The sequence below is a fragment of the Macaca nemestrina genome, unplaced genomic scaffold (genome assembly GCF_043159975.1).
Source record: "Macaca nemestrina isolate mMacNem1 unplaced genomic scaffold, mMacNem.hap1 Scaffold_510, whole genome shotgun sequence".
NCBI classification, from domain to species: Eukaryota; Metazoa; Chordata; class Mammalia; order Primates; family Cercopithecidae; genus Macaca; species Macaca nemestrina.
Genome location: NW_027257692.1, coordinates 1 through 27,097, shown reverse-complemented (window position 1 = coordinate 27,097; position 27,097 = coordinate 1). Strand labels below are relative to the sequence as shown.

At 44.4% G+C, this 27,097-nt stretch overlaps 1 protein-coding gene and 1 long non-coding RNA gene across 2 annotated transcripts; one reads left to right on the top strand and one right to left on the bottom strand.

Annotated features, from left to right (window-relative positions):
* The first annotated feature begins 2,630 nt into the window (after positions 1-2,630).
* LOC139361468 (acyl-CoA-binding domain-containing protein 7-like) lies at positions 2,631-17,629 on the top strand. Its single transcript, XM_071090058.1, has 6 exons — positions 2,631-2,666; positions 3,198-3,384; positions 9,297-9,301; positions 12,976-13,093; positions 13,262-13,324; positions 13,412-17,629. Exons 1-6 carry the CDS (start codon positions 2,631-2,633, stop codon positions 13,483-13,485), a joined length of 483 nt encoding a protein of 160 aa, XP_070946159.1. The 3' UTR covers positions 13,486-17,629.
* A 1,841-nt stretch (positions 17,630-19,470) lies between these two features.
* On the bottom strand, positions 19,471-27,097 carry LOC139361470 (uncharacterized). The gene is made up of 3 exons (XR_011619027.1): positions 27,033-27,097; positions 20,688-20,770; positions 19,471-19,718 (listed from the first exon to the last, which is right to left on the bottom strand). It is a non-coding gene; the product is annotated as an uncharacterized lncRNA (long non-coding RNA).

Below are 27,097 nucleotides of genomic sequence, written 5' to 3'. Positions count from 1 at the left end.
CCCCACGTTGGCCTCTCCCAAGACTGTCTCTTTCACATACTTTCTTTTTTTTTTTTTTTTGAGACGGAGTCTCACGCTGTTGCCCAGGCTGGAGTGCAGTGGCGCGATCTCGGCTCACTGCAAGCTCCGCCTCCTGGGTTCACGCCATTCTCCTGCCTCAGCCTCCTGAGTAGCTAGGACTACAGGCGCCCGCCACCGCGCCCGGCTAATTTTTTGTATTTTTTTTTTTTAGTAGAGACGGGGTTTCACTGTGGTCTCGATCTCCTGACCTTGTGATCCGCCCGCCTCGGCCTCCCAAAGTGCTGGGATTACAGGCTTGAGCCTCCGCGCCCGGCCTCTTTCACATACTTTCACACACCTCCCTTGCCCCAGGATTCCTCATTGGACAAAATGAGCCTCTCTCGTGTCCCAGGTGAGCCTAGTTAGGCTCCCATATTCACACATATACACACACCACTCCCGGTTGCTGTCTCCAGATTCAATGAGCCACTTTCACTTGTTAGTGGGGACATGAGTTTCATCCGAATGGGCAGGCCACTCCTGCCACCCCTAGCCACTCTGGGCTGGATTAGTGGTCGTTCCCTGGATGGTGATCAAGCTCCCTTTCTGTCCTTATGGGATGGGCTAGGGTCCAACCTTACTGCGGTTCAGTAGTCTGCCTATACTCTGCTCCTGTGACTGTCCTGCAACTCCCGAGTCAGTTCTATTTGCACTGTCAGGGGAAGGCTCCAAGACACTGGAGAGCCATTCTCCTTCTGGGCTAAGTCTTACCCTCTGGTGCCAAGGGTCCCAAGTCTCCCGCATCCTGGTGCTCTAGCCCATAGGCAAAGGAGACAAAAACCTGCCATCTCCAATCCTGGATGAGTCCCCAGAAATCGTAACAGGAAAACCAGAAACAGGAGAGACCGAGCAGAGTTCAGGAGAGCCCTTTATTATTAAGGTGATCACTGGCTCAGCAGGACTAGGGTCCAGAAAGTCTGAGCACCAGACAAAGAAAGCAGCCAACTTTTAAGCATTCGGTGGCTGTGAGCTATGTGATGCAGGAAGCGTACTTACAGAAGCCAGAACAAAGGCAGTTGATCAGTCTTTTACATTTATCTATACTACATGTTCTACATCCCTGGGAAACCATGTTTCTGTATCAACTTTGTAACTTTGCAGCTGCACTAGGGAGGTGAAGCAGGAACTCACTGAGCCTCAAGCAATGTGAAACTAGTGGGAAGAGATAAGGTTCTCTAAGCACAGAAGGAAAAACAGGCTGTTAGTATTCTCTAACTTAGACTACTGGGGTGCTACATTATACTATGCCCTGAGGGGAAAGTTGATTTTCTGGCCTTACATATTGTAAAATTCATTAATTTCCTCTTCAGGAGGATTGCTTAAGCCCAGGAGTTTGAGGCTGCCATGAGCCATGACTGTGCCACTGCACTCCAGTCTGGGTAACAGAGTGAGATCCTGTCTCAAAAAAACAAAATCAAAAAAGACAAAAATCTATTTAAAGGTCAGAACTTGGAAATGAGGCCAAAACAAGCTTATCAGTGAAGAAGTAGTTAAAATGAAAAGGATCTGTTATCTAGCTCATCTCAAAGCACTCAATACTCACTGATGTTTGAGCAGGGGCCTTCTTAAGGCTTAAGGGTTAGTACTGCCTTCCTTGCTCATCAACACCCAGGCTATTTCTGTAGAGATTCCAGGCAACATTGAAATTACATTGTCTCAGGTGGGGGAACCTAGAGGCCAACCCTGGGATAAGGCTTCAAATACAAGGAGGTTATTCAGGAGGAAAAGAACCGTAGGTAACTGGTGGAAGAGGCAGCAAGGCAGGGAGGAACCCAACAGAGTATGTTATCCAGTCAGATATTGTGGCAGGTAATCGAAGCTTAACTCCTACTGGAGAAGTTCCCAGAGCCAGTGTAAAACATACGCCTCAGACTTACTCCTCCTGAGCTATGAGGTTGATGGGGGACTGATTGATTGATTCAGAGAGAGGGTCTCACTCTATTGCCCGGACTGGAGTGTAGTGGTGCAATCTCAACTCAGTGCAGTCTCTGCCTCCCAAGCACAAGCAATTCTTGTGCCTCAGCCTCCTGAGTAGCTGGGATTACAGGCATGTACCACCATACCCAGCTAATTTTTTTCTTTTTTTTGAGAAGGAATCTCACTGTTGCCTAGGCTGGAGTGCTGTGGCGCCGCCTCCTGGGTTCACACTATTCTCTTGTCTCAGCCTCCTGAGCAGCTGGGACTACAGGTGCCCGCCACCATGCCCAGCTAATTTTTTGTATTTTTAGTACAGACAGGGTTTGACTGTGCTAGCCAAGATGGTCTCGATCTCCTGACCTGATCCACCCACCTCGGCTTTCCAAAGTGCTAGGATTGTGCCCGGAATTGGTGGGTTCTTGGTCTCACTGACTTGAAGAATGAAGCCATGGACCTTTGGGGTGTTACAGTTCTTAAGGATAGTGTGTCTGGAGTTTGTTCCTTCAGACGTTCAGATGTGTCTGGAGCTTCTTCCTTCTGGTGGGTTCATGGTTTTGCTGTCAGAAGTGAAGCTGCAGACCTGGTGGTGAGTGTTACAGCTCTTAAATGCAGCACACCTAGAGTTGTTTGTTCTACCCGGTGGATTCATGGCCATGCCGGCTTCAGGCGTGAAGCTGCAGACCTTTGCTGTGAGTGTTACAGCTCATAAAGGCAGCATGAACCCAAAGAGTGAGCAGCAGCAAGATTTACTGCAAAGAGCAAAAGAACAACACCTGCACACTCCGGAAGGAGACCTAAGCAGGTAGCCACTGCAGGCTTGGGCAGCCTGCTTTTATTCCTTTATCTGGCCCCACCCACATCCTGCTGACTGGTCCATTTTACAGAGAGCTGATTGGTCCACTTTACAGAGAGTTGATTGGTACATTTTCACAGAGTACAGATTGGTGTATTTACAAACCTTGAGCTAGACACAGAGTACTGACTGGTGTATTTGCAAACCCTGAGCTAGACACAGAGTACTGATTTGTGCATTTACAATCCTTGAGCGAGACACAGAGTCACACAGTGCTAGTCCTTCAAGCCTCCACTAGGTTAGCTAGATACAGAGTGCTGATTGGTGCACATACGATCCTCCGGCTAGATACAAAAGTTCTCCAAGTCCCCATCCAGTTCAGGAGCCCAGCTGGCTTCACCCAGTGGATCCTGCACCTGGGCTGCAGGTGGAGCTGCCCGCCAGTCCCCAGCGGCGCCTGCACTCCTCAGCCCTTGGACTGTCCATGGGACCAGGCGCCATGGAGCAGGCAGCAGGGGGCAGCGCCCCTGGGGGAGGCTCAGACCCCACCGGAGCCCACTGCAGGGGGAGGAGCTCAGACATGGCAGGCTGCAGGTCCGGATCCCTGCCTCGCGGTGAGGCAACTAAGGCCCAGTGAGAATTTGACTGCAGCGCAGCAGGCCCGCACTGCTGGGGGACCAGGCACAACCTCCGCAGCTGCTGGTCCGAGTGCTAAGCCCCTCACTGCCCTGGGCTGGCGGTGCCAGCAGGCCGCTCCGTGTGCAGGGGCCCGCCAAGCCCGCGTCCGCCCCCGCCCGAACTCACACTGGTCCACAAGCGCAGCCCTGGTTCCCGCCCATGCCTCTCCCTCCACACCTCCCCGCAAGCAGAGGGAGGAGGCTCTGGCCTCAGCTAGCCCAGAGAGGGGCTCCCACGGTGCCATGGCGGGCTGAAGGGATCCTCAAGCACCGCCAGAGTGGACGCCAGGCCGGAGGCCGAGGAGGCGCTGAGAGTGAGGGCTGCTAGCACATTGTTACCTCTCAGGATTACAGGCCTGAGCCACCACACCCGGCCGAAAACTGTTATTTCTTTATCAGTAAAATCACAGAGTTGGAGTTATGGAGTGATGTTCTAAAAGCTGTATACGAATACTGGAGTTCTAGGTAATAGTTGGCACATTTCTGAAAACATGCTCAGTAGATTGTCAAAATATCCACCACCTTTCCATTACTTCCATTCAAAACTGCATTCTCTCTCTCTCTCAAAAAGGGAATGTAAAATCCGGCTTCTCACTGTCTTCCCTTTCTTGTTTCTGGGAAGGAATAATTTATTCTTTTTCACTTCTTAATTGCTTGGAGAAATCCCAATTGCTGCAATTCATTGAGTGAGGTCACTGTTGTACCTGATCTTTTGATGAACCGATGTGAGAAGATGGCCTAACACAGATTCCATGTACACCGTGTGGCTGTCATGGCACTGAGATCATGGATTTAAAAGCAGTGTAGGAGGCCACTAATAGTCTTGGAAAGTCAAATGTACGATTTTAGTTCATGTAATCGTCTAGTCACCAAACTTCCATAGCAAGTTTTTCAAAGGCATAATCTTGTACTTGTTTTCTCAGCTACTTATTTTATGAACAAAATATATCAGTCATTTAACCGAAATAAAGTGTCCAGAATTTTCACTATGATTCCTTGAATCCATTCTTCTATTAAAACATGTTTCTATTGGCTGAAACACATTAAAGTCAGATCCTGTAAATAAATTAATATTTTATGATTTTGTTTCAGTCGCAATCACAAATGCTTATTATGTTAAAAAGGTCAAGAAATACATTAAAGTATAACAAGGAAAGGCTGGACATGGTGGCTTGGGTCTGTAATCCCAGCACTTTGGGAGACTGAGGTCGGGAGACCTGAGGTCAGGAGTTCAAGACCAGCCTGGCCAACATGGGGAAACCCCATCTCTACTGAAAATACAAAATTAGCCAGGCGTGGTGGCACATGCCTGTAATCTCAGCTACTTGGGAGGCTGAGGCAGGAGAATTGCTTGAATCTGGGAGGTGGAGGTTACAGTGAGCTGAGATCGCAGCTGGGGGAGTCACTGCGATTGCACTCTAGCCTGGGCAACATGAGCAAAACTCCTTCTCAAGAAAAAAAAAAAAAAAATTAACTGGGCGTGGTGGCAGGTGCCTGCAATCCCAGCTATTTGGGATGTTGAGGCTTGAGAATCGCTTGAAACCCAGGAGGTGGAGGTTGCAGGGAGCCAAGATTGCTCCATTGCCCTCCAGCTTGGGTGATAGAGTGAGACTCTGCCTCAAAAAAAAAAAAAAAAAAAAAATATATATATATATATACACACACACACACACATACACACACACACTTCTATACATATATAAAGGAAAACTCAAAATAAGCATCACATTAATTGGAAATATCCATCCTTCATACTGGGCAAAAATCATGCTAAATCTATCATTAATTAACATAGACTTAAAAGTTTTATTTAAAAGAATCTTATAATAAATGCTTTTACAAGACATAAATTTAGCTTTACTTAGGTTTAATAGGGAAAAACAGGAAATGGAAATAAAATGGACAGACTTGCTGAATTTCAGACATATATTTCTTCAGTATGAAAGATGTAGCCTTAATGTTCCCTTAGTGGTTAGTAAAAAAAAGATAATGAAGACTGTTAGGAGGCTAAGTCACAAGTACAAATGGACTCTTTTCTATGAAAAATAAGAAAGTTGGTCTAATGCTCCTCCTATTTAGATTTGTGTTGAATTACTTAACATTCTAAAGATTATAGTGTTTACACTGTATTCTTTTTTGTTTGTTTGTTTTTGAGAGGTAGTCTCGCTCTGTCACCAGGCTGTAGTGCAGTGGCGTGAACTCTGCTCACTGCATCCTCCACCTCCCAGGTTCAAGTGATTCTCCTGCCTTAGCCTCCTAAGTAGCTGGGACTACAGGCACGCACCACCACACCCAGCTAATTTTTATATTTTTAGTAGACGAGGTTTCACCCTATTGGCCAGGATAGTTTCGATCTCTTGACCTCATGATCCACCTGCCTCAGCCTCCCGAGGTGCTGGTATTATAGACATGAGCCACCGCGCCGGGCCCACTGCATTCTGAAATCATAATTCCCAGAGTTGTTTGAACTTAGCTACAGATTTAAATGAAGGCATGAGTCACACAGTTCTTACCCTGATAAACGGAGAAACTATGTCAGTAGCATCAGCGTTGCTGTTTGCATTTTTTCCAATGTACATACCAACATGTACATTGATCAGATCAAAGAAAATCAGAGTTTTGCCAGTATGTTGACTTTTTAAAAACTTTTGATCTTTAGTTATTGACTTAGGCTCAGGCCCATGTTGCATTTTAAGGCAATTCTTTTTTTTTTCTTTTTTTTTCGAGATGGAGTCTCACTGCATCGCCCAGGCTGGAGTAGAGTGGTACCATCTTGGCTCACTGTGGCCTCCTGGGTTCAAGCAATTCTCCTGCCTCAGCCTCCTGAGTAGCTGGGACTACAGATGCATACCACCCCACACAGCTAATTTATATATATATATATTTCTTTTCTTTTTTTTTTTTTGCGACGGAGTCTTGTTCTTTCGCCCAGGCTGGAGTATAGTGGCGTGATCTCAGCTCACTGCAAGCTCCACCTCCCAGGTTCACGCCATTCTCCTGCCTCAGCCTCCCGAGTAGCTGGGACTGCAGGCGCCCATTACCATGCTCGGCTAATTTTTTGTATTTTTAGTACGGACAGGGTTTCACCGTGTTAGCCAAGATGGTCTCGATCTGCTGACCTCGTGATCTGCCCGTTTCAGCCTCCCAAAATGCTGGGATTACAGGCGTGAGCCACCACACCCAGCCAAATTTTTATATTTTTAGTAGAGATGGATTTCACTGTGTTTTGCAGGCTGGTCTCAAACTCCTGGCCTCAAGTGCTCCGTGTACCTCGACCTCCCAAAGTGCTGCGATTACAGGCATAAACCACCGCACCGGCTTCAGTTTTATAGTATTATACGAATTTATGTAAAATTTGGAACACTTGGCGAAACAATAAATAAGCCATGCTTCAGTGAAACCTTTGTCCTTTAATGCCATTCATTCTAGTGGGAAATTCGCTACTCCACTGTTGCACAATATACTAGCAATATACCAGCTATGACAAAGAGGTGAGTTGGACATGTGATACAGCCCAAGAATTCATTCATATATATAATGTGATATATTACACAGGAATATAGATATGTTACACAGGAAAAAGGTTCTAAGAAATATTAAAGAAAAAAGTTAGGCTGGGCATGGTGGCTCACCCTTGTAATCCCAGCACTTTGGGAGGCCAAGGTGGGTGAATCACCTGAGGTCAGGAGTTCAAGACCAGCCTGACCAACATGGAGAAACCCTGTCTCTACTAAAAATACAAAATTAGATGGGCGTAGTGGTGCATTCCTGTAATCCCAGCTACTCAGGAGGCTGAGGTAGGAGAATCATTCGCACCTGGGAGGTGGAAGTTGCAGTGAGCCCAGATCTTGCCATTGCACTCTAGCCTGGGCAACAAGAGAACAAGAAGAAACTCTAAGAAAAAAACAAAAAGTTAGTGAACGCACTGTATTAAAATACTTTCAGGACAGGAACGGTGGCTCACACCTGTAATCCCAGCACTCTGGGAGACCGAGGTGGGTGGACCACGAGGTCAGGAGTTCAAGACCAGTTTGGCCAATATGGTGCAATCCCGTGTCTGCTAAAAATACAAAAATTAGCGGGGCATGGTAGGTAGCAGATGCCTGTAGTCCTAACTACTTGGGAGGCTGAGGCAGAGAATTGCTTGAACCTGGGAGGTGGAGGTTGCAGTGAGCCGTGATGGTGCCACTGCACTCCAGCCTGGGTGACAGAGCGAAACTCTGTCTGGAAAAACAAACAAACAAAAAAACCCTTTCAAAATTAGTCATATTTTTATATGAATTTAGTGACTGTATTACTTACAAGACTTTTACAGATGAAGCACATGCAGTGATACAATCTTAATTTTTGTCTTATCCAAGCCCTTTTTGCTTTAGGCTTGACTTTTTGCTCATATTCATTCAAAATGTATTTTCTCGAATGCCATCTATGTAATCTTTGTCACTTTCAGCTCAAAAAATTACAGGAACTCTACATAAAAATGCTACATTTAATAGAAGAGCAGAAAATATGCTGTATTCGATTGGACTTTGGGGGAAATCACCACTTTTCTCAGTAGAAGTAGACATCTTCCGGTTATTATTAAGCATTTCAAAATTTTATTTTCCCAAAATACCTAAAGAGAATATGAATGTAAATTTCACCATAATAGGAACTCTAGTGACAGTGACTACTGTAACTATGCTATATACGTGGTGATGGAAATTATTTTTTTTGCCCTTGCTTTCATTTTATTAAAAACACAAAATGAAACTAAAATTAGGAAAGATCAACTTACAATTCCTTGATTAAATTTTTCAATGACTCTAGGAAATTCAGTGGCGGTACTAATTCTGCTAGTACGCAGCACTTGCAGACTGAGTGGTTTCTTTACTGGCAGTTGTGCCACAAAAAGAATTGATAAAAAATACATTCAATGGCTGGATGCAGTGGCTCATCCCTGTAATCCCAGCTCTTTCTGAGACCGAGGAGGGAGGATCATTTGAGTGCAAGAGTTCAAGACCAGCCTGGGCAACATAGGGAGACCCTGTCTCTACAAAAAATAAAATAAGCTGGGTGTGGTGGTTCATGCCTGTAGTCTCAGCTACTGGGGAGGCTAGGGTGGGAGGATTCTTTGAGCCCCCAAGGTTGAGGCCACAGTGAGCTGTGATCGAGTCACTGCACTCCAGCCTAGGAGACAAGAGTGAGACCCTGCCTCAAGAAAAAAATATTTAAAAAATAAATAAATAAAAATAAATATTTGGGCCAGGCGCGGTGGTTTACGCCTGTTATACCAGCACTTTGGGAGGCCGAGGCAGGTGGACCACCTGAGGTCAGGAGTTCAAGACCAGCCTGGCCAACATGGTAAAACCCCGTCTCTACTAAAAAATTAGCCGGATGAGGTGGCAGGCGCCTGTAGTCCCAGCTACTTTGGGAGGCTGAGGCAGGAGAATCACTTGAACCCGGGAGAGGGAGGTTGCAGTGAGCCAAGATCGTGCCACTGCACTCCAGCCTGGGTGACAGAGCAGGACTTTATCTCAAAATAAATAAATAGAAAATAAATACATTTGATATCTAAAATACCAAGCTGTATGTCCACAAACAGGGAACAGCAATGCCTGAGTTTCTGGTTTGTGAAACTGAATTATATGAAACACTTAGGGTTTATTTGCATACAGATGGTCCCGTAGAATGGTTCAATTCATATCTCCACTTTACTATGGTTCAAAAGCAATATGCATTCAATAATTCGAGTCCCCATACAACCATTCTGTTTTCCACTTAGAATGCAGTATTCAGTAAGTTACATGACATAGTCAACACTTCATTATAAAATAGGCTTTGTGTTAGACGATGTTGCCCAACTGCAGGCAAGGTAAGTGTTCTGAGGACGTTTAAGGTTGGTTAGGCGCATTAAATGCATTTTCGACCTGCCATAGGTTTATTGGGACATAAACCCATGGTTAAATCAAGGAGCATGTTATTTTACTTATTTATTTATTTATTATTATTTTGAGATGGAGTTTTGCTCTTGTAGCCCACGTTAGAGTGCAATGGAGCGATCTTGGCTTACCACAACCTCCGCCTCCCAGGGTAAAGCAATTCTCCTGCCTCAGCCTCCCGAGTAGCTGGGATTATAGGCATGCACCACTATGCCCAGCTAATTTTTTTTTGTTTTTTTAGTAGAGACGAGGTTTTCCCATGTTGGTCAGGTTGGTCTCCAATTCCCGACCTTGGGTGAACCGCCTCCCTCAGCCTCCCAAAGTGCTGGGATTACATGCATGAGCCACTGCTCCCAGCCTGGTCACACAGCTCTTAAGTGATGGAGTTGGGAATCCAACCAAGGTAGTCTGGCTCCAGAGCCATGTTCTTAACCATGGCATTAGTATAAAGCAGCCAAGAGTTTCTTAGGAAGACACTCAGAAGACAAGGCGCCCGTTATTCCATGCCCCCGTGCTTCTCAGTCCCCTGTGGGAAATGGGTAGGAGGATGGGCCATGTTCAACGTTATTTAGGCTGAAGACCCTGATCTCCAACTTACAGGTGATTTTGTTCACAAAACAACTGTTCTGCATGTACTACTGTTCCTGGACCAAACTGAGAGCCGCGCTGCTTATTCTCTCAGCTCAATAATGAGATGCAGATAAACTGGGAAAGAAGAGAGTTGGTTTCTGTAACTGGGTACAAGGAGAAGACCTGGAAATGATTGCCAAGATTACAGAGGTTTCTGGAGCTTTATATGCCTTCTAAGTTATATGTCTGCATGTAAGTGTGCGTTCATCTAAAGCCTTAAGTGACTAACTTCTAATCTATAACTAAGGGCTGAGTCCTGAAGACCTTCCTCTGGAGCCTCAGCAAATGTCCTTAATCTAGATGGGTCCAGGTGCTGGAGTGATTACCCTCGTTTCCTGCTAAATCATGGAGGTTTGGGGAGTTCCTTCAGATCCCAGTAAAACTTGTTTGTGGAGGCCTGGGGATTTTCTTCAGACCCCCATAAAACCTGTTTAATCCTAAATGGGTCCTGTTAAGAATTCCTTCATTATCTTGTTATGCCTCAAGCCCCAGGAAGAGCCTGGGCAAAACTCTTGGTGGGCTGTTGTTGGCGTCTTCGTATGAGGGCGCTGGCTCTTTCTGCTTTTAATATTTAATGTAACCACTCATTGCTGACGCGGTTGTTATGGCAGCCTGCCTATTCAGCCATCAGGGGGACCTGGCCACAGTACTGCCTGTCTTTGGGGCCGGAAGGAAACTTGAGCCAGCCACTCCGCTGAGCCCACAGGGTACTGAGGTTACACTGGGGCTATCCACTTTCTCTCCTAGGCCTTTGGATCCAAAGGGAGCTCTGGCATCAGAGAAGAAGTGTGGGGGGCGGGGGCCAGCTAGCATACATCCTTGAACTTCCCCTGTTTGACAGCCAGCCTACGGACAATTCCTGCTTATCCTGAGTTTTAAGAAATAACTTAAGGTAAGACACAGTTTAGTTTAAAAATCTATAAAGGAAAATAATCACGAAGCCCTTTATAGAGTATAAACTAAGAGGTTAGAAAAGGAAAGGGATAAAGCACCTGGGAGCCCTGAGGCTCCAGAGTACACTGGACTTCCTTGTCTGTTTCAGCTACTGGCTGAACCCTGGGCCAGCCTGAGGGTCTTGCGGGGTTAGGCTGGTCCCAGTTTTAGAGTTAACTCAGGACAAGCCTTATTGCTTAAGTCCTTTTTTTTCTTTTTTTTTTTTTGAGACAGTCTCACTTTGTCGCCCAGGCTAGAGTGCAGTGGCGTTATCTTAGTTCACTGCGACCTCTGCCTCCCAGGTTCAAGCAATTCTTGTGCCACAGCCTCCTGAGCAGCTGGGATTACAGGTGTGCGCCACCATGCCCAGCTAATTTTTGTATTTTTAGTAGAAACAGGGTTTTGCTATGTTGGCCGGGCTGGTCTCGAACTCCTGACCTCAAGTGATCCCCCTGCCTCGGCCTCCCAAAGTGCTGGGATTACAGGCATGAGCCACCACGCCAGGCTTAAGTACATTGTATATAGAGTTTCCAGGAAGTCTAAAAACATACTACTCAGGTATATTGGTATACAGTTTTCCCTAATCAGCTCTAAATTGGCTAAGCAACTCCTCTTTTCTAGAAATCATTTGCAATAAATCTTATAATTTAGGTCTAGTGTGAAAAGGAATCTGTACAAGCAACTCAACCAAATCAGGAATATTGATTACCCTCAGAAGCTGACTAGGTCTAAAGCTAATATTAAAGATTGTAGTCATGAGGGCACTGGAAGAGAAACACGCCAGACGATGGTATTAACCGGTAGCAAAGTCCCTTCATGTAGTAAAGTAGGACTGAGGCAGAAGAGGAAGAACGCATCTGTGACGTAATTGAGGAAACTCCATTGAGTACCAATAATGCCAAAAAAAAAAAAAAAAAAAAAAAAAAAGCAGCCAGGCACGGTGGCTCACACCTGTAATCCCAGCACTTTGTGAGGCCAAGGTGGGTAGATCATGAGGTCAGGAGTTCAAGACCAGCCTGACCAATATGGTGAAACCCCGTTTCTACTAAAAATACAAAAATTAGCCAGGCACAGTGGCAGGCACCTGTAATCCCAGCTACTCAGGAGGCTGAGGCAGGAGAATCACTTGAACCCGGGAGGCAAAGGTGGCAGTGCGCCAAGATCTTGCCATGGCACTCCAGCCTGGGCAACAGAGTGAGACTCCCTCTCAAAAAAAAAAAAAAAAAAAAAAAAAAAAGGCCAGGCGCGGTGGCTCACGCCTGTAATCCCAGCACTTTGGGAGGCCGAGGCACGCGGATCACGAGGTCAGGAGATCAAGACCATCCTGGCTAACATGGTGAAACCCTGTCTCTACTAAAAATACCAAAAAAAAAATTAGCTGGGCGTGGTGGCGGGAGCCTGTAGTCCCAACTGTTCGGGAGGCTGAGGCAGGAGAATGGCGTGAACCCAGGAGGCGGAGCTTGCAGTGAGCGGAGATCGCGCCACTGCACTCCAGACTCGGTGACAGCGTGAGACCGTCTCAAAAAAAAAAAAAAAGCAAACTCGCCAGATGTGCGGTGGCTCACACCTGTAGTCCCAGCACTTTGGGAGGCCAAGGTGGGCAGATCACTTGAAGTCAGGAGCTCCAGACAAGCCTGGCCAACATGACAAAACCCCATCTCTACAAAAAATACAAAAATTAGCCGAGCATGGTGGTGCACACCTGTAGTCCCAGCTACTTGGGAGGCTGAGGTGGGAGAATGGCTTGAGACCCAGAAGTAGAGGTTGCAGTGAGTGGAGACAGCGCCACTGTACTGCACTCCAGCCTGGGTGACAGAGTGAGACTCCGTCTCAAGAAAAAAGAAGGTAAACCGAACATTTTCTGTAGTTCTTCATATAAGGTAAGTCCCCGGAGAGGTGAACTCCTAGGAATTCAAGTAAATTAAGATCATTCTGATAGAACCAGAGCAGCAGAAGTTCATTTCTGTTTGAAACCTTCCTCTTCCTGCTCTTTGAGTTCCTATTCCTTGGTGGTAAAATGCTCTTTTTTTTTTTTTCCCTTTAGGCTGATTTTGACAGGGCTACAGAAGATGTGAGGAAGCTGAAAGCAAGACCAGATGATGGAGAACTGAAAGAACTCTATGGGCTTTACAAACAAGCGATAATTGGAGACATTAATATTGGTATATATTATTAATATTAATATGTTATGTTACAATTAATATGCTAATTATAATTATAATATATAATATAGCATTACTTAATAGAGTAATATACTCCGTTTGAACAATGTTTATAGAAGTGCACAGTAAAATGTTAACTTGCAAACGCATCTGTCCTCCTCTTGCCAGAGTGTCCAGGAATGCTAGATTTAAAAGGCAAAGCCAAATGGGAAGCATGGAACCTCAAAAAAGGTTTTTTAGTCTTTCACAAGTTTATGGCAAACTTTCTTAATTTCCCAATGCACCAATCAGGGAGATAACCTGTTTGTATCTTTCTAGGGTTGTCGACGGAAGATGCGATGAGTGCCTATATTTCTAAAGCAAAGGAGCTGATAGAAAAATATGGAATTTAGAATACAGCATATGAGGAATTTTTGCTTTTGAAGCCTTCCTAATGCTATCATGACCTAACATTTAGAGGGAGAGGCACACTGTTAACTTGATGTATCATGTAGATTTTTGTTATTAGCATGAATTGTAATACTTAGGAATATACTGAAACTACATAGATAGTTCAATTATACTTACTTAAACCAGGTGTCTTTAAAAGTTCTTTTTAAGAAAATGTGGCACATATACACCATGGAATACTATGCAGCCATAAAAAAGGATGAGTTCCTGTCCTTTGCAGGGACATGGATGAAGCTGGAAAGCATCATTCTCAGCAAACTATCACAATATTAGAAAACCAAGCATGTTCTCACTCATAAGTGGGAGTTGAACAGTGAGAACACATGGACAGAGGGAGGGGAACATCACACACCAGGGCCTGTCGGGGCATGGGAGGCTAGGGGAGGGATAACATTAGGAGAAATACCTAATGTAGGTGACCGGTTGATGGGTACAGTAAACCACCAGGGCACGTGTATACCTCTGTAACAAAACTGCACATTCTGCACATGTAACCCAGAACTTAAGGTACTTAAAAAAAAAAAAAGTTCTTTTAGAAAAGTATTTTGTGTTTTATTTTTATAGAGTTAGAGAGGACAGCTGCAGTTTTTGTTCGTTTGCTTGTTTGTTTTTCCTTGAGGAGTCTCATTCTCTCACCCAGGCTGGAGTACAGTGGTGCGATCTCGGCTCACTGCAACCTCTGCCTCCTGGGTTCAAGCGATTCTCTTGCCTCAGCCTCCCGAGTAGCTGGGATTACAGGTGCTTGCCACCCTGGCTGGCTAATTTTTGTATTTTTAGTACAGATGGGGTTTTGCCATGTTGGCCAGGCTGGTCTCGAACTCCTGACCTCAGGTGATCTGCCCACCTTGGCGTCCCACAATGCTGTGGTTACAGGTATGAGCCACCACACCTGGTCACAAGTGCAGTTCTGTTACATGGATATATTGTGTAGTGGGGAAATCTGGGCTTTTAGTGTAACCATCACCCAAATTTCGCATCCCTCACCCCCTCCCACCTTTCCAAGCCTCCAGTGTCTATTATTCCACACTCCAGGACCCTTTGTTCACACTGCTTAACTCCCACTTATAAGTGAAAACATGGTTTTTTTGTTTGTTTGTTTCTGAGGGGTTTTTTTAAATCTTTATTTTCTTGTTTTTGTTTTGTTTTGTTTTCTGAATTTTTTCACTTAAGATAATAGCCTCCAGTTCCACTCATGTTGCTGCAAAAGCTGTAATTTCATTTTCTTTTATGGCTGAGTAATATCCCCTGGTATACATATACCACGTTTTCTTTATCCTGTCATCCACTGATGGATACTTAGGTTGATCCCATATCTTTGCTATTGTGAATTGTGCTGCAATAGACATACAAGGCAGGTATCTTTTGGATAGAATGACTTCTTTTCCTTTAAGAAGATGCCCAGTAGTGGGATTGCGGGGTAGAATGGTAGTTCTATTTTTAGTTCCATCAGAAATTTCTGTGCTGTTTTTCATAGAGGTTGTACAAATTTACATTCCCACCAACACTGTATAAGCATTCCCTTTTCTCCACATCTGTTGTTGTTTGACTTTTTAGAAAGCCTCGCCCTGGTAATATGTGTACAGATTTGAACAGCTGTTTGTTCTTTTGGCACATCTTTTACAATAAGTTAATGTTACTGGTGAAATAATAATAGGTTATTAAGAATCAATTGCAAGGCTGAGTGTGGTGGCTCACGCCTGTAGTCTCAGCACTTTGGAGGCCGAGGTGGGTGAATCACTGAGGTCAGAAGTTCGAGACCAGCCTGACCAACACTGCAAAACCTCATGTCTACTAAAAATACAAAAATTATTATCCGTCTCAAAAACAAAAAAAAAGAAAGAAAGAAAGAAAGAAAGAATCAATGGTAAGACTGTTCCTTCCTTACACCATGTGGCTTTGAGGTCACAGTGATACAGAGACTGTGAACCAGAGAACATACTTGGTTCAGGTCCTCATTCATCTGTGAACGTGCTAGGTGACCTGGGGCAAGTTACTTAACCTTATTAAGCCTTATCTGTAGAGGAGGGAAAATAATATCACTCTCAAAGGGCTGTTCTAAGAATTGAAAGAGAGGCCGGGTGCGGTGGTTCACACCTGTAATCCCAGCACTTTGGGAGGCCGAGGTGGGCAGATCACCAGGTCAGGAGACCAAGACCCTCCTGGCTAATACGGTGAAACCCCGTCTCTACTGAAAATACACAAAATTAGCGGAGCATGGTGGCAGCAGGTGCCTGTAGTTCCAGCTTCTAGGGAGGCTGAGGCAGGAGAATGCCATGAACCTGGGAGGTGGAGCTTGCAGTGAGCCAAGATCCCGCCACTGCACTCCAGTCTGGGGGACACAGTGAGACACCATCTCAAAAAAAAAAAAAAAAGAAATTTACAAGTCTGTCCATAGCAGTTAAAAGACATTTAAAAAGCCACCATAGAAATATCTCCTGTTTTTCTTTGAATTTTTACATTTAAGACAAATGAAAAAACAAACTAAAATATTTAGTGATAAACTGTACCACTACTGTACCCCATCTGTTCAGTTCTACCAAAGAGTCTGGAATATAATATTAGCCCCCTACTCAGTCTTTCTGGAAGGTACACAGGCTCTTTGAAAGAAGATAGTCTTCTTGTTAACAATTCAGAAAATTGTTTGAGATTCCTTAAGATAAATATCCCGGCCGGGCGCGGTGGCTCAAGCCTGTAATCCCAGCACTTTGGGAGGCCGAGACGGGCGGATCACGAGGTCAGAAGATCCAGACCATCCTGGCTAACACGGTGAAACCCCGTCTCTACTAAAAAATACGAAAAGCTAGCCAGGCGTGGTGGCGGGCGCCTGTAGTCCCAGCTACTCGGGAGGCTGAGGCAGGAGAATGGCGTAAACCTGGGAGGCGGAGCTTGCAGTGAGCTGAGATCCGGCTACTGCACTGCAGCCTGGGCGACAGAGCGAGACTCCGTCTCAAAAAATAAAAAATAAAATAAAAAAAAGAGAAATATCCCCTAAAATAGCACACCTCTATTCCCCGCATAAAAATTTATATTTGGAATTGTATGACCAGAGGAATAGATCAATTCATGTTACTGCCACCACAACAGAACTGTCTAGGTCTGCTAGATGAATTTCCAGGGAATTATGCTGAGCAGAAAGAGCCAGTCCCCAATGTTACATGTATAATTCCATTTATGTAACGTTCTGTTTCTTTTCTTTTCTTTTTTCGAGACAGGGTGTCATTGTTTTAGCCAGGCTGCAGTGCAGTGGCACGATCTCTGCTCACTGCAACCTCTGCCTCCCAGGGTCAAGCAATCCTCCCATCTCAGCCTCCGGAGTAGCTGGGACTACAGATGCATGCAACCACGCCCGGCTAATTTTTGTATTTTTCACAGAGACAGGGTTTCACCATGTTGCCCAGGCTGGTCTGGAACTCCTGATCTGAGGTGATCTACCCACCTCGGCCTCCCAAAGTGCTGAGACTATAGGCACGAGCTACCGCGTCCAGCCAGGATTCTTGAAAGGGAAAATTTATAGACACAAAGGATGGAATAGTGGTCGCCAGGGAGGAGGGACGTCGGTGTGGCTTTAAAAGGGCAGCAGGAGGGATGATCCTGCAGTGATGGAATGTTCTGTGTCCTGATTGTAGCAACACCAATATCCTGCTTGTGATATTACACTATAGTTTCCTATAACAGTTGCCATTAAAGGAAATTGGGTTAAAGACTACACAAATCTCTCTGTATTATTTCATATAAATAAAAGGGAATCTACAGTTATCTCAAAAAGTTTAGTTTTAAAAATCAAGGTTGATTTCTCATCGGGAAAATTTTGGCAATCAAGATAATTCTCATCTTTCTAAATTTCGTGTGATGATAGACGTCTTCCACAATGATATCAAGACCTAATTTCTTCAAAGAGAAGACACCAGCAATGACAGACTTGGTGTCTTAGAGTTGAGGGCTTGAGAACTCCTAAAAGTTATTCCCATATGAGCTTTACCTCCACCAAGTAGAGATGCAGGGGAAAAAGCTCACCCCAAAGCCTGGCATTGGTTCCATCACGAAACTTCAATTTGCAGACTATATCAACTAAACATTTTTCAAATTAATAATCACAAATCCTAATTACTTTTTTTTTTTTTTTTGAGACAGAGTCTCATTCTGTCGCCAAGGTTGGAGTGTAGTGGCACGATCTTGGCTCACTGCAAGCTCCGCCTCCCAGGTTCAAGTGATTCTCTTGCCTCAGCTTCCCTAGTAGCTGGGATTACAGGAGCCCCCCAGCACGCCCAGCTATTTTTTTTGTATTTTTAGTAGAGAAGGGGTTTCGCCATGTTGGCCAGGCTGGTCTTGAACTCCTGACCTCAGGTGATCCACCCGTCTCGACCTCCCAAAGTGCTGGGATTAGAGGCATGAGCCACCACGCCCGACCTCCCAATTACTTTCGTACCAATCTTTCAGTAAGGGAACCCTGGAAATAGTATCAAATTAAAGGATAAAGTACAACACATACTACAACATAATTTGCTTAAGACTATTTGTAGCCTAAATTTATTACATGAATTCTAACTCAAAGTGCCTTCCCCAAATAGTTAATTTTATATTTTTTGTACTTTTTTAAAAAAGAGTGATAAATTTCAGAAAATACCACCTGTATGCATTTTCTTTAATCTTATTTACTAATCTTATTTACTAAGACCTTATGTACTTTTATTTTTTGAGATAGGGTCTCACTCTGTCACTCAGGCTGGAATGCAATGACATGATCCTAGCTCACTGCAGCCTTGGCCTCCTGGGCTCAAGCAATCTTTCAGTCTCAGCCTTCCAACTAGCCGGGACCACAGGTGCACACCACCATGCCTGGCTGATTTTTAAAATCTTTTGTAGAGACAGGGGTCTCCCACACTCCTGACCTGAAATGATCCTCCTACTCAGCCTCCCAAAGTGCTGGGATTCCAGGTGTTGAGCCACTGTGCCTGGCTCCTATTTCTGCTTTTCTTTTTCTCTTCATTCCTGTTTACTTCCAGCTGTTGTGCTTTCTCCCTAAGTCAAGTTCAAGTTATTGCTGAGTGAGGCTGAGGCAGCCTCTTAGGTGCGACATTTGTGCTTGGCCACTCCCTTTGTCTCCCTTGGGCCAGACTCTAGATTGGTTGTCCACTGGGGGGACTGGACCCAGGTCCCAGCCAGTCATGCCAGGGTGGCAGAGACCCCCCCAAGCAAGTGATGTGGAAGAAACTCCTTAGAGGGCTGGGGTATAAGCATTCTGAGGACATGCTTGTACAGGTGACAATAATTATTTAGGGCTATCTTCTTTTAAGAAAGCAGTAGATTACATTTTCTTACTATATGGGGCTATTCTACATTTGAAAAAATGAGACCAAGCTTTGAGCCATGGTGTGTTGTTGAAACAATCATTTACTTCAAGCATTTCCCCTGTTAATCATCTTCACCATTAAACTAACTGAAGGAAAAAATTGATAATTTACCAATCATGAATTTTGTTGACAAACTTCCCGTAAAGGAGAATCAGGTGAGATTTTAAAATGAAGATAAAAGACTCTGCCAGGATTCTTTTTTTTGTTTTGTTTTTTTTGAGCCGGAGTCTCGCTCTATCACCCAGGCTGGAGTGCAGTGGTGCGATCTTGGCTCACTGCAACCTCCGCCTCCCCGGTTCAAGGGATTCTCCTGCCTCAGCTTCCTGAGTAGCTGGGATTACAGGAGCTGGCCACTATACCTGGCTATTCTTTTGTATTTTTAGTAGAGACGGGGTTTCAGCATGTTGGTCAGGCTAGCCTCGAACTCCTGACCTCATGATCTGCCTGCCTCGGCCTCCCAAACTGCTGGGATTATAGGCATGAGCCATCACACCCGGCCTGCCAGAAGTATTCTTTACTGACTTGACCTTTGTTCCAAGATACATAAATATCTTTATGTAATGAATCTTCCTGACACTAGAAAATGTGTAATTTCCAATCTAAATAAAACTGAGCTACAGCTGAATAACTGAAAAGAGTATCATATTATTTTGATTATTTTAAAAGTGAAAGGAAAAATATCTAAAAATTGGCAAGCGATGATACTTCTAGACACTTGATTACGTAGTTCTTGATTAATCTCTCATTGGCAGGATCCAGAAGATAAAAGTGATCCCCTGGAAGCTGGTGAATGTTAGTATTTCCACTGGTTACGTCTTTCCAGGCTGAAAATAAACAAGATTATATTCAATAACAACCCCAACAGCAACTAAAGATTCACTTCAAGACATTATTTCTTTAAGAGCTGACACCCTGGAGTACAGTTACTTTCAAAGCCTTATGTTCCAGGTGACAAAGCAGGAGCATTGCCATCTTGGCCAAGCCCCTCCTTCTAAAGTTTACCTTAATCAAAAACCACCTAAATCCAAAGGGCATCAGTCTAATGGCTGAGGTCACCATAACCATAAACCATAGATAACATCTCCAACCAGAAACATTCGAAACTCCTCCCCAACCAGAGATATGTTAGCCCCAAGACAACCCCCTGCTGGCCAGGAAGATGAAGGCCTTGAGATAACCCTGCTTCTGGCTGCCAGAAAGATATCTGCCCCAAGATAACCTCCCCTCCTCCCAGAGACATTCCAACCCCACCATAAAACTTCTCCCTCACACAGAACATTCCAAGCTTGTAATAAGCCCCTCACCCTAAAACCAGTTTATACTTTTCATCTGTAAGAGAAAGTGCTCCTGACTGAAATCGGCCAGGAGCCCCTCTCAGGTTTTATCTAAAGAAAACCTGTCTTTGACTGTTAAGCTGTGTTTCATGTGTCTTTCCTCTTTCTTTAACTTTTATACTAGGTGTCCTGCATTTTTTATTTCTTTGAGACCTATCAGTATACAGCAGTTCTCTTATTTTACACAAGACCAACATCTCTCCTTTTATACTAAATACAACTTCAACTAATTTTTTGCTCATTGCAGTAACTGCTAGTTGACATTGGTCAAAAACCATCGAACATAAATATATACACCTACTATGTAACCAAAAAATTAAAAATAAAAAAAATTTAAAAGCTGGCCTGGCGGAGGTTGCAATGAGCTAAGACTGCGCCATTGCACTCCAGCCTGGGTGACAGGTTAAAGTCATCAAACATATATTTCAATACAATACCCGAGACTAAAAATAATTTCACCTTCCACGTCCTTTGCTATGTCTTCAGATCCAACAAAACATGTTAAGTCACAAGAAAGAACAGCCTTAGATGGTATGTTAGAGCTGTAAACATAAAAGAGCCAGTTAGTAATTGTTCAAAATCAACATCCCAGAATCTTTTCCTGTTCCTAATGTCAATGAAACTTAGGGTGGGTTCACTTCTTTTCTTTGGCTACTTCTAGCAGTGTAAAACATTTTTCACCAATGGCACTTCTACCTGTCAAAGCCTGCCTGAGACTCAGTGTGGAGGCTAATTTCCAATATCTAACTTCTAGGATGTGACAAGTGGCAGCAGGATGGCACTGGGGGGCACACAGTTCAACTCAAGGTAAGGCTGGTGGAGCCAGTCCTTTAAACTGTCATCAGAAACAAAGACCTCTTTGGTAACTGTCAGCTCTCATTGACCCAGCAGAGGGTTGCTCTGCACAGAACCTCACAACAGCAGCAAACATGTTTATTGAGTCAGAGGCTCAGTGCTGCGCTAGACACTAGGGGCACGTGGAGAAACAAACACAGTCCCTTCCCTCCTGCAGCTGAGAGACTGGCTGGGAGACAGACATTACGGAAACAATCATTCAACTAGAGAGAGAGGGAAGGTGCTACAAAGTCCAAGAGAAGGAGAAGTCTTGGCAGGAGGGTGGAGGTGGGGATAGGATCAAGGCAGATCTCCTGGGGAAAGGGAGAGGATCTGAAAGCTGAATGAATAGAAAAGAACCAGTCAAAGGGCAAAGAGCCAGCAGAGAGAGAGGGAAGAGAAAGATGACAAATTAATGGCTAGGTCAGGTGTGATGGCTCATGCCGTAATCCTAGCACTTTGGGAGGCCAAGGCGGGAGGATCGCTTAAGACCAGGAGTTTGAGACCAGCCTGGGCAACATAGCAAGACCCCATTTCTACTACATGAAAAAATTAGCCAGGTGTGGCCATGTACTTGTAGTTCCCAGCTACTTGGGAGGCTGAGGTGAGAGGATCACCTGAGCCCAGAGGTCAAGGCTGCAGTGACCTGTGATTGCACCATTGCACTCCAGCCTGAGCAACAGAGTAAGACCCTGTCTAAAAAAAAAAAAAAAAAAAAAAAAAGGCCAGGCGAGGCATGGTGGTTCACGCCTATAATCCCAGCACTTTGGGAGGCCGAGATGGGTGGATTATCTGAGGTCAAGAGTTCAAGACCAGCCTGACCAACATGGGGAAACCCTGTCTCTACTAAAAATACAAAACTAGCTGGACATGATGGTGCACCCCTGAAATTCCAGCTACTCGGGAGGCAGAGGCAGGAGAATCCCTTGAACCTGGAAGGCAGAGGTTGCGGTGAGCCGAGATCGTGCCACTGCACTGCAGCCTGGGCAACAAGAGCGAACCTCCATCTCAAAAAACAAAACAAAACAACAACCACAACAAAGGCTATTTTTCAGAGAACAAAGTGGAGTATTGGGACAAATTAAGGTGTAAGAGGTATGCAGGTATAAGTCTAGGCCACATAAAGGAATTTGGTTGTCCTAAGAGTGAAAGGAAGTCACCAAAAAGATCAAACAAGGTACACCATGATCAAACTGGACTTTTATCCTCTGGATAGAGTGTGGGTAATGGATCAGAGCGGGACCAAGTGTATGTGATAGGTCCACGGGAGTGGGTCTTGCAATCATCCCGGCAAGGATTAGCTCATGCCCAGAATGTAAAAAAGCAGCAGCACCCCACACCCACACCCCATCCTAAAAATGAGAAAAAAAAACAAACAACAGAAAAACTACAGCATCATGACTTGTGAACTCAACAGAGAGCTGTGTTTGCGAGGCAAGCTAGAAATCAAATTCCAAGGAGGACAGACTCCCACTACAGAGAGATGGGGCCAGTAGACAAGGTCAGGTGGCACAATGTCCAGGCAGAAGAGGTATCTGCTATACATGCGGTAAGACTCAAATCAGCCGAAATTTTAAAGTGTTGGAGACCCAGTGAGAATGGTGTGTTAGATGGTGTTCACACTGACTCACAGCCTCTTTTGTCTTTTTTTTTTTTTTAAATGGAGTCTCGCTCTATTGCCCAGGCTTAAGTGCAAAGGTGTGATCTCAGTTCATTGCAACCTCTGTCTCCTGGATTCAAGCGATTCTCCTGCCTCAACCTCTTGAGTAGCTGGGATTACAGGTGTCTGCCACCATACCCAGCTAATTTTGTATTTTTAGTAGAGACATGGTTTCACCATGTTGACCAGGCTGGTCGCGAACTCCTGATCTCAAGTGATCCACGCGCCTCGGCCTCTGAAAGTGCTGGGATTCCAGGTATGAGCCACCGTGCCCAACCATGCAGCCTCTTTTCCATGGGCCTTCACTAGGAGTTGACGAGAAAAATTAGGAGTGAGGCAAGAGGCTAGAGAAACACCTCCACAGTGCAGTTAATTTTCTGTGGCAATCGGACTGGCACTAGACTGCCACCTGACCAGGTCTGCTCTCATTGTAAGCAGAAGCCTTAAGCTGCTGGAGGAGGAGCATGAAACTCTCTCACCCCCACGGTGCAGGCAAAGCCCTGTGGCTGTGGCGGGGGAGGATAAAAACATAAGCCCTGACCCCTGAGGAAGGGATGGGAAACAATTCTACACCAAAACCAAGCAGAGTTCTGCTGCTTGTAGGACGGGGCAGGAATCTTCCACCAAGGCAACCACAGATACAAGGCAAAAATGTGTTTGCAAGAGAGAAGGAGCAGGCATGCTGAGAAAGCCCCACTCACAGAGACCAGGCACCGGGGTGGAGGGCACCTAGAACTCATGCTTCAGACTATCTAGGATGTCCAGGAACTCCCTGTGTTACCCACAGGCTAACATACATTGAGTAACAAGCAACAGCTATCTACACTGGGGAGGGCAACAGGAGGAAGAGAGGCTGTTCTGTGAGTCACAGGGAACATTGAACGCCAAAGGTAGGGCAGGACCGGTGAGAAAAATTCTGCAACAACTGCATCCCACACTAGACACATAGTAATTATACCAGAGGATTTGAGAGCTGGTGGTGCACTGCAGGTGATCACAGCAACAACAAAACCCTACCCAGCTCAAGCCCAGTCTAGACTAACTCAACTCCCCACCCTAACAGCCTGTCAAAAAGGAGAGGCGTGCTCAAATTCAGGTGTAAAACATTACCTTCGGTCTCTACTGTTTTTGTGCATGATAACCGGGTTTTGATTTTATAAAATTATCACTGGGCATGGTGGCTCATGCCTGTAATCCCAGCACTTTGGGAGGCCAAGGTGGTTGGATCACCTGAGGTCAGGATTTTGAGACCAGCCTGGCGAACACGATGAAACCCTGTATCTACTAAGAATACAAAAAATTAGCTGGGCGTGGTGGCATGTGCCTGTAATCCCAGCTACTCCGGAGGCTGAGGCAGGAGAATTGCTTGAACCCAGGAGGTGGAGGTTGCAGTGAACTGAGATTCCGCCATAGCACTCGAGCCTGGGCAATAAGAGCAAAACTCCATCTCAAAGAATAATAATTATTATTATTATCAGACACACAAGAAACCAAGAAATAATCCATTGTTAAGAGGCAAAGTAGTCAAAAGAATCAGACGCAGATAAGACCCAGATGTTGGAACTCTCATACAGGGACTTTAAAATACGTATGATTAATTTGTCAACAGATTTAGTGGAAAAGGTGGGTAACATTCATGAACACATGGGGAATTTCATTAGAAAGGTGAAAACCAGAAGAGGGTCAAATGGAATTTGTAGAAATAACAGAAATGAAGAAGTCCTTTGACAGGCTCATCAGTAGACTTGATACAGCTGAAGAAAGTCAGTGACCTTGAAGACAGGCAGAGGAAATTCTTCACACTGAAACACAAAGGAAACTTTTTAAAAAAGGAGACAAAACAGAACTTGCAAGAGATTTGGGACAATATCAATTATGAAACACCCTAGTATATGTGGCACCAGGATTCCAGAGAAGGAACAATAACAGTAGTCAAGCAAGAGAGGAGGACAGCTTATATGAGTTGAAATAGTCACAGCTTCTGGCACTTCTCGGCTGACAATTTCCATTTCGGCCACTAGCTCTGAGCTTTGGTGGTAATGATGGGGAAAGAGAACTGGAAACACTCTGTAGGCCTGATTTCATTTATATTGGAAAAAGCTGGGACATAACGAGGACAGGGAGAGATCAGATTGAAAAGGAGAAGGAGCAGGAGGGCAGGATTTGGAAGAGTTTTTGAAATTTGGAGAGAGGAAGTGAAAAGTTGTGAGTAATTACTGCAATTTGACTCACTGGAGAAATGGTGAGAATGTCAACATTTTCTACATTCTATGAGTGGAATGTCCCCGTGAATGATTTATGTTAATGTTTTATTTTTGGTGTTTGGGAGCTTTCTTTGGAGTGAAAATACTCATTGGTTGTGAGGTTTTTTTGGTTGTGTTTGTTTTTTCAAAATAGCTTGTGGTTTGTTGTGTGCCAGACCCTCCCCTCTACTAAGCAGTTAATTCTCATTCTGGGCAGGAGCAAATCCTTGCCGGGATGATTGCAAGACCCACACAGTTGGGCCTATCACATACACTTGGTCCTCCTCCGATCCATTACCCATACTCTATCCAGAGGATAAAAGTCCAGTTTGATCATGGTGTACCTTGTTTGATCTTTTTGGTGACTTCTTTTCACTCTTAGGACAACCAAATTCCTTTATGTGGCCTAGACTTTTACCTGCATACCTGCACACACCACCTTGAAGAGTTGCTATTCTTACCCCTTCTTTGACGGATGAGAAACAAACCATTAAAGAAACTTGCTCAGAATCTTGCAGTGAGTAAGATACAGGGTCTCAGTCTGCTAAGTGGACTCTAAAGATGGTATGTTTCACCATTGTGCAAGGTTTATTTAAAGCCAGCTTTTGCATCCATGATTGCATTGAATGTCCATAGTGATTTGGATTACTTCTCAGTTTTTTTCAGTTTTGTTTTAAATTCACAAATAACAATTGTATAAATTGGTGAGGTACAATGTGATATTCTGATATAAGTATACATTATGGAATGATCAAGTCAAGCAAATTAACATATCCATCACCACATATACTTAAACTTTTAAAATATTGTGCACATGTAAAATCTACTTTCTTAGCAATTTTGAAATATACATGTGTAGTCACCGTGCTGTACAGTAGATCTGAAAAACTTATTTCTGGCCAAGCGCAGTGGCTCACGCCTGTAATCCCAACACTTTAGGAGGCTGAGGTGGGTGGATCACCTCAGGTCAGGAGTTTGAGACCAGCTTGGCCAACATGGTGAAAACCCATCTCTACTGAAAATGCAAAATTAGCTGGGTGTGGTGGCAAGTGCCTGTAATTCCAGCTACTCAGGAGGCTGAGGCAGGAGAATCTGTTGAACCTGGGAGACGGAGGTTGCAGTGAGCCAAGATCACACCACTGCACTCCACCCTGGGTGACAGAGTGAGGCTCCATCTCATAAATAAATAAATAAATAAATAAAATAAAATAAAATAAAAAAGATTACTGGGGAAGGATTTACAGAGTATCAAGACTTCAGTTCTATCTGAAGAATCAAGTATCTATATAGACATCCCATGAGACAAGGGAATGGAGAGATATTCACAGAACTTAATGAGTTCTGGAACAAAATTTAAAAAAAAGCAAACCCAGAATATTTCTCCCCACTGGTTTGCCTCCACACTTAAAATAAGTAACAATCTGTTTCTGCTGTCCCTTCTAAGAAGATGAAAATGCTTTGGCATTAATTTATTCAAAAATATTTACTATGTTATTATGTGATAAAATATGCATGTCTAATCATAAATTTTTTAAAGAAAAATACATGCTAGACATTTTTTTTTTTTGAGATGGGGTCTCACTGTGTTGCCCAGGCTGGAGGGCAGTGGTATGATGTTGGCTCACTGCAAACCTGCAAACTGCCTCTTGGCTTCAAGTGATTCTCCTGCCTCAGCCTCCCAAGTAGCTGGGATTACAGGTGTGCACCACCATGTCTGGAAAATTTTTGTATTTTTGGTAGAGATGGGTTTTTGCCATGTTGACCAGCCTTGTCTCGAACTCCTGGCCTTAACTGATCCACCAGTCTTGGTCTCCCAAAGTGCTGGAATTACAGGCATGAGTCACTGTGCCTGGCCATGCTGGACATCTTTCATAGATGCAATTTCTGTGCCTAGGCTCCATTCTAAACCAGTATACATACCATAGGTGGCCCCAAAGGAAATGAAACCAAACTCTTAGAATTTTGTCTTCCCACATAAGTAACCTCAGAGTACTGCGAATCTATGTTTTTCTACAAATAATTGTACCAAAAAAAAAAAAAAATAAAAAGCTTGTCTCTATTACTTACGTGCAACTACTAACAACGTTCAGATCTGCCATTATCATGGGTTTATATTGTTGCACAAGTTCCTT

Bases quoted from the DNA above. Each gene is read 5' to 3' on its own strand.
- LOC139361468 (XM_071090058.1), top strand. From the start codon at position 2,631: ATGCCGGCTTCAGGCGTGAAGCTGCAGACCTTTGCT. The intron at 2,667-3,197 runs GTGAGTGTTACA...CCTGGGCTGCAG, and splicing joins TGAAGCTGCAGACCTTTGCT to GTGGAGCTGCCCGCCAGTCC. The intron at 13,094-13,261 runs GTATATATTATT...TCCTCTTGCCAG, and splicing joins AATTGGAGACATTAATATTG to AGTGTCCAGGAATGCTAGAT.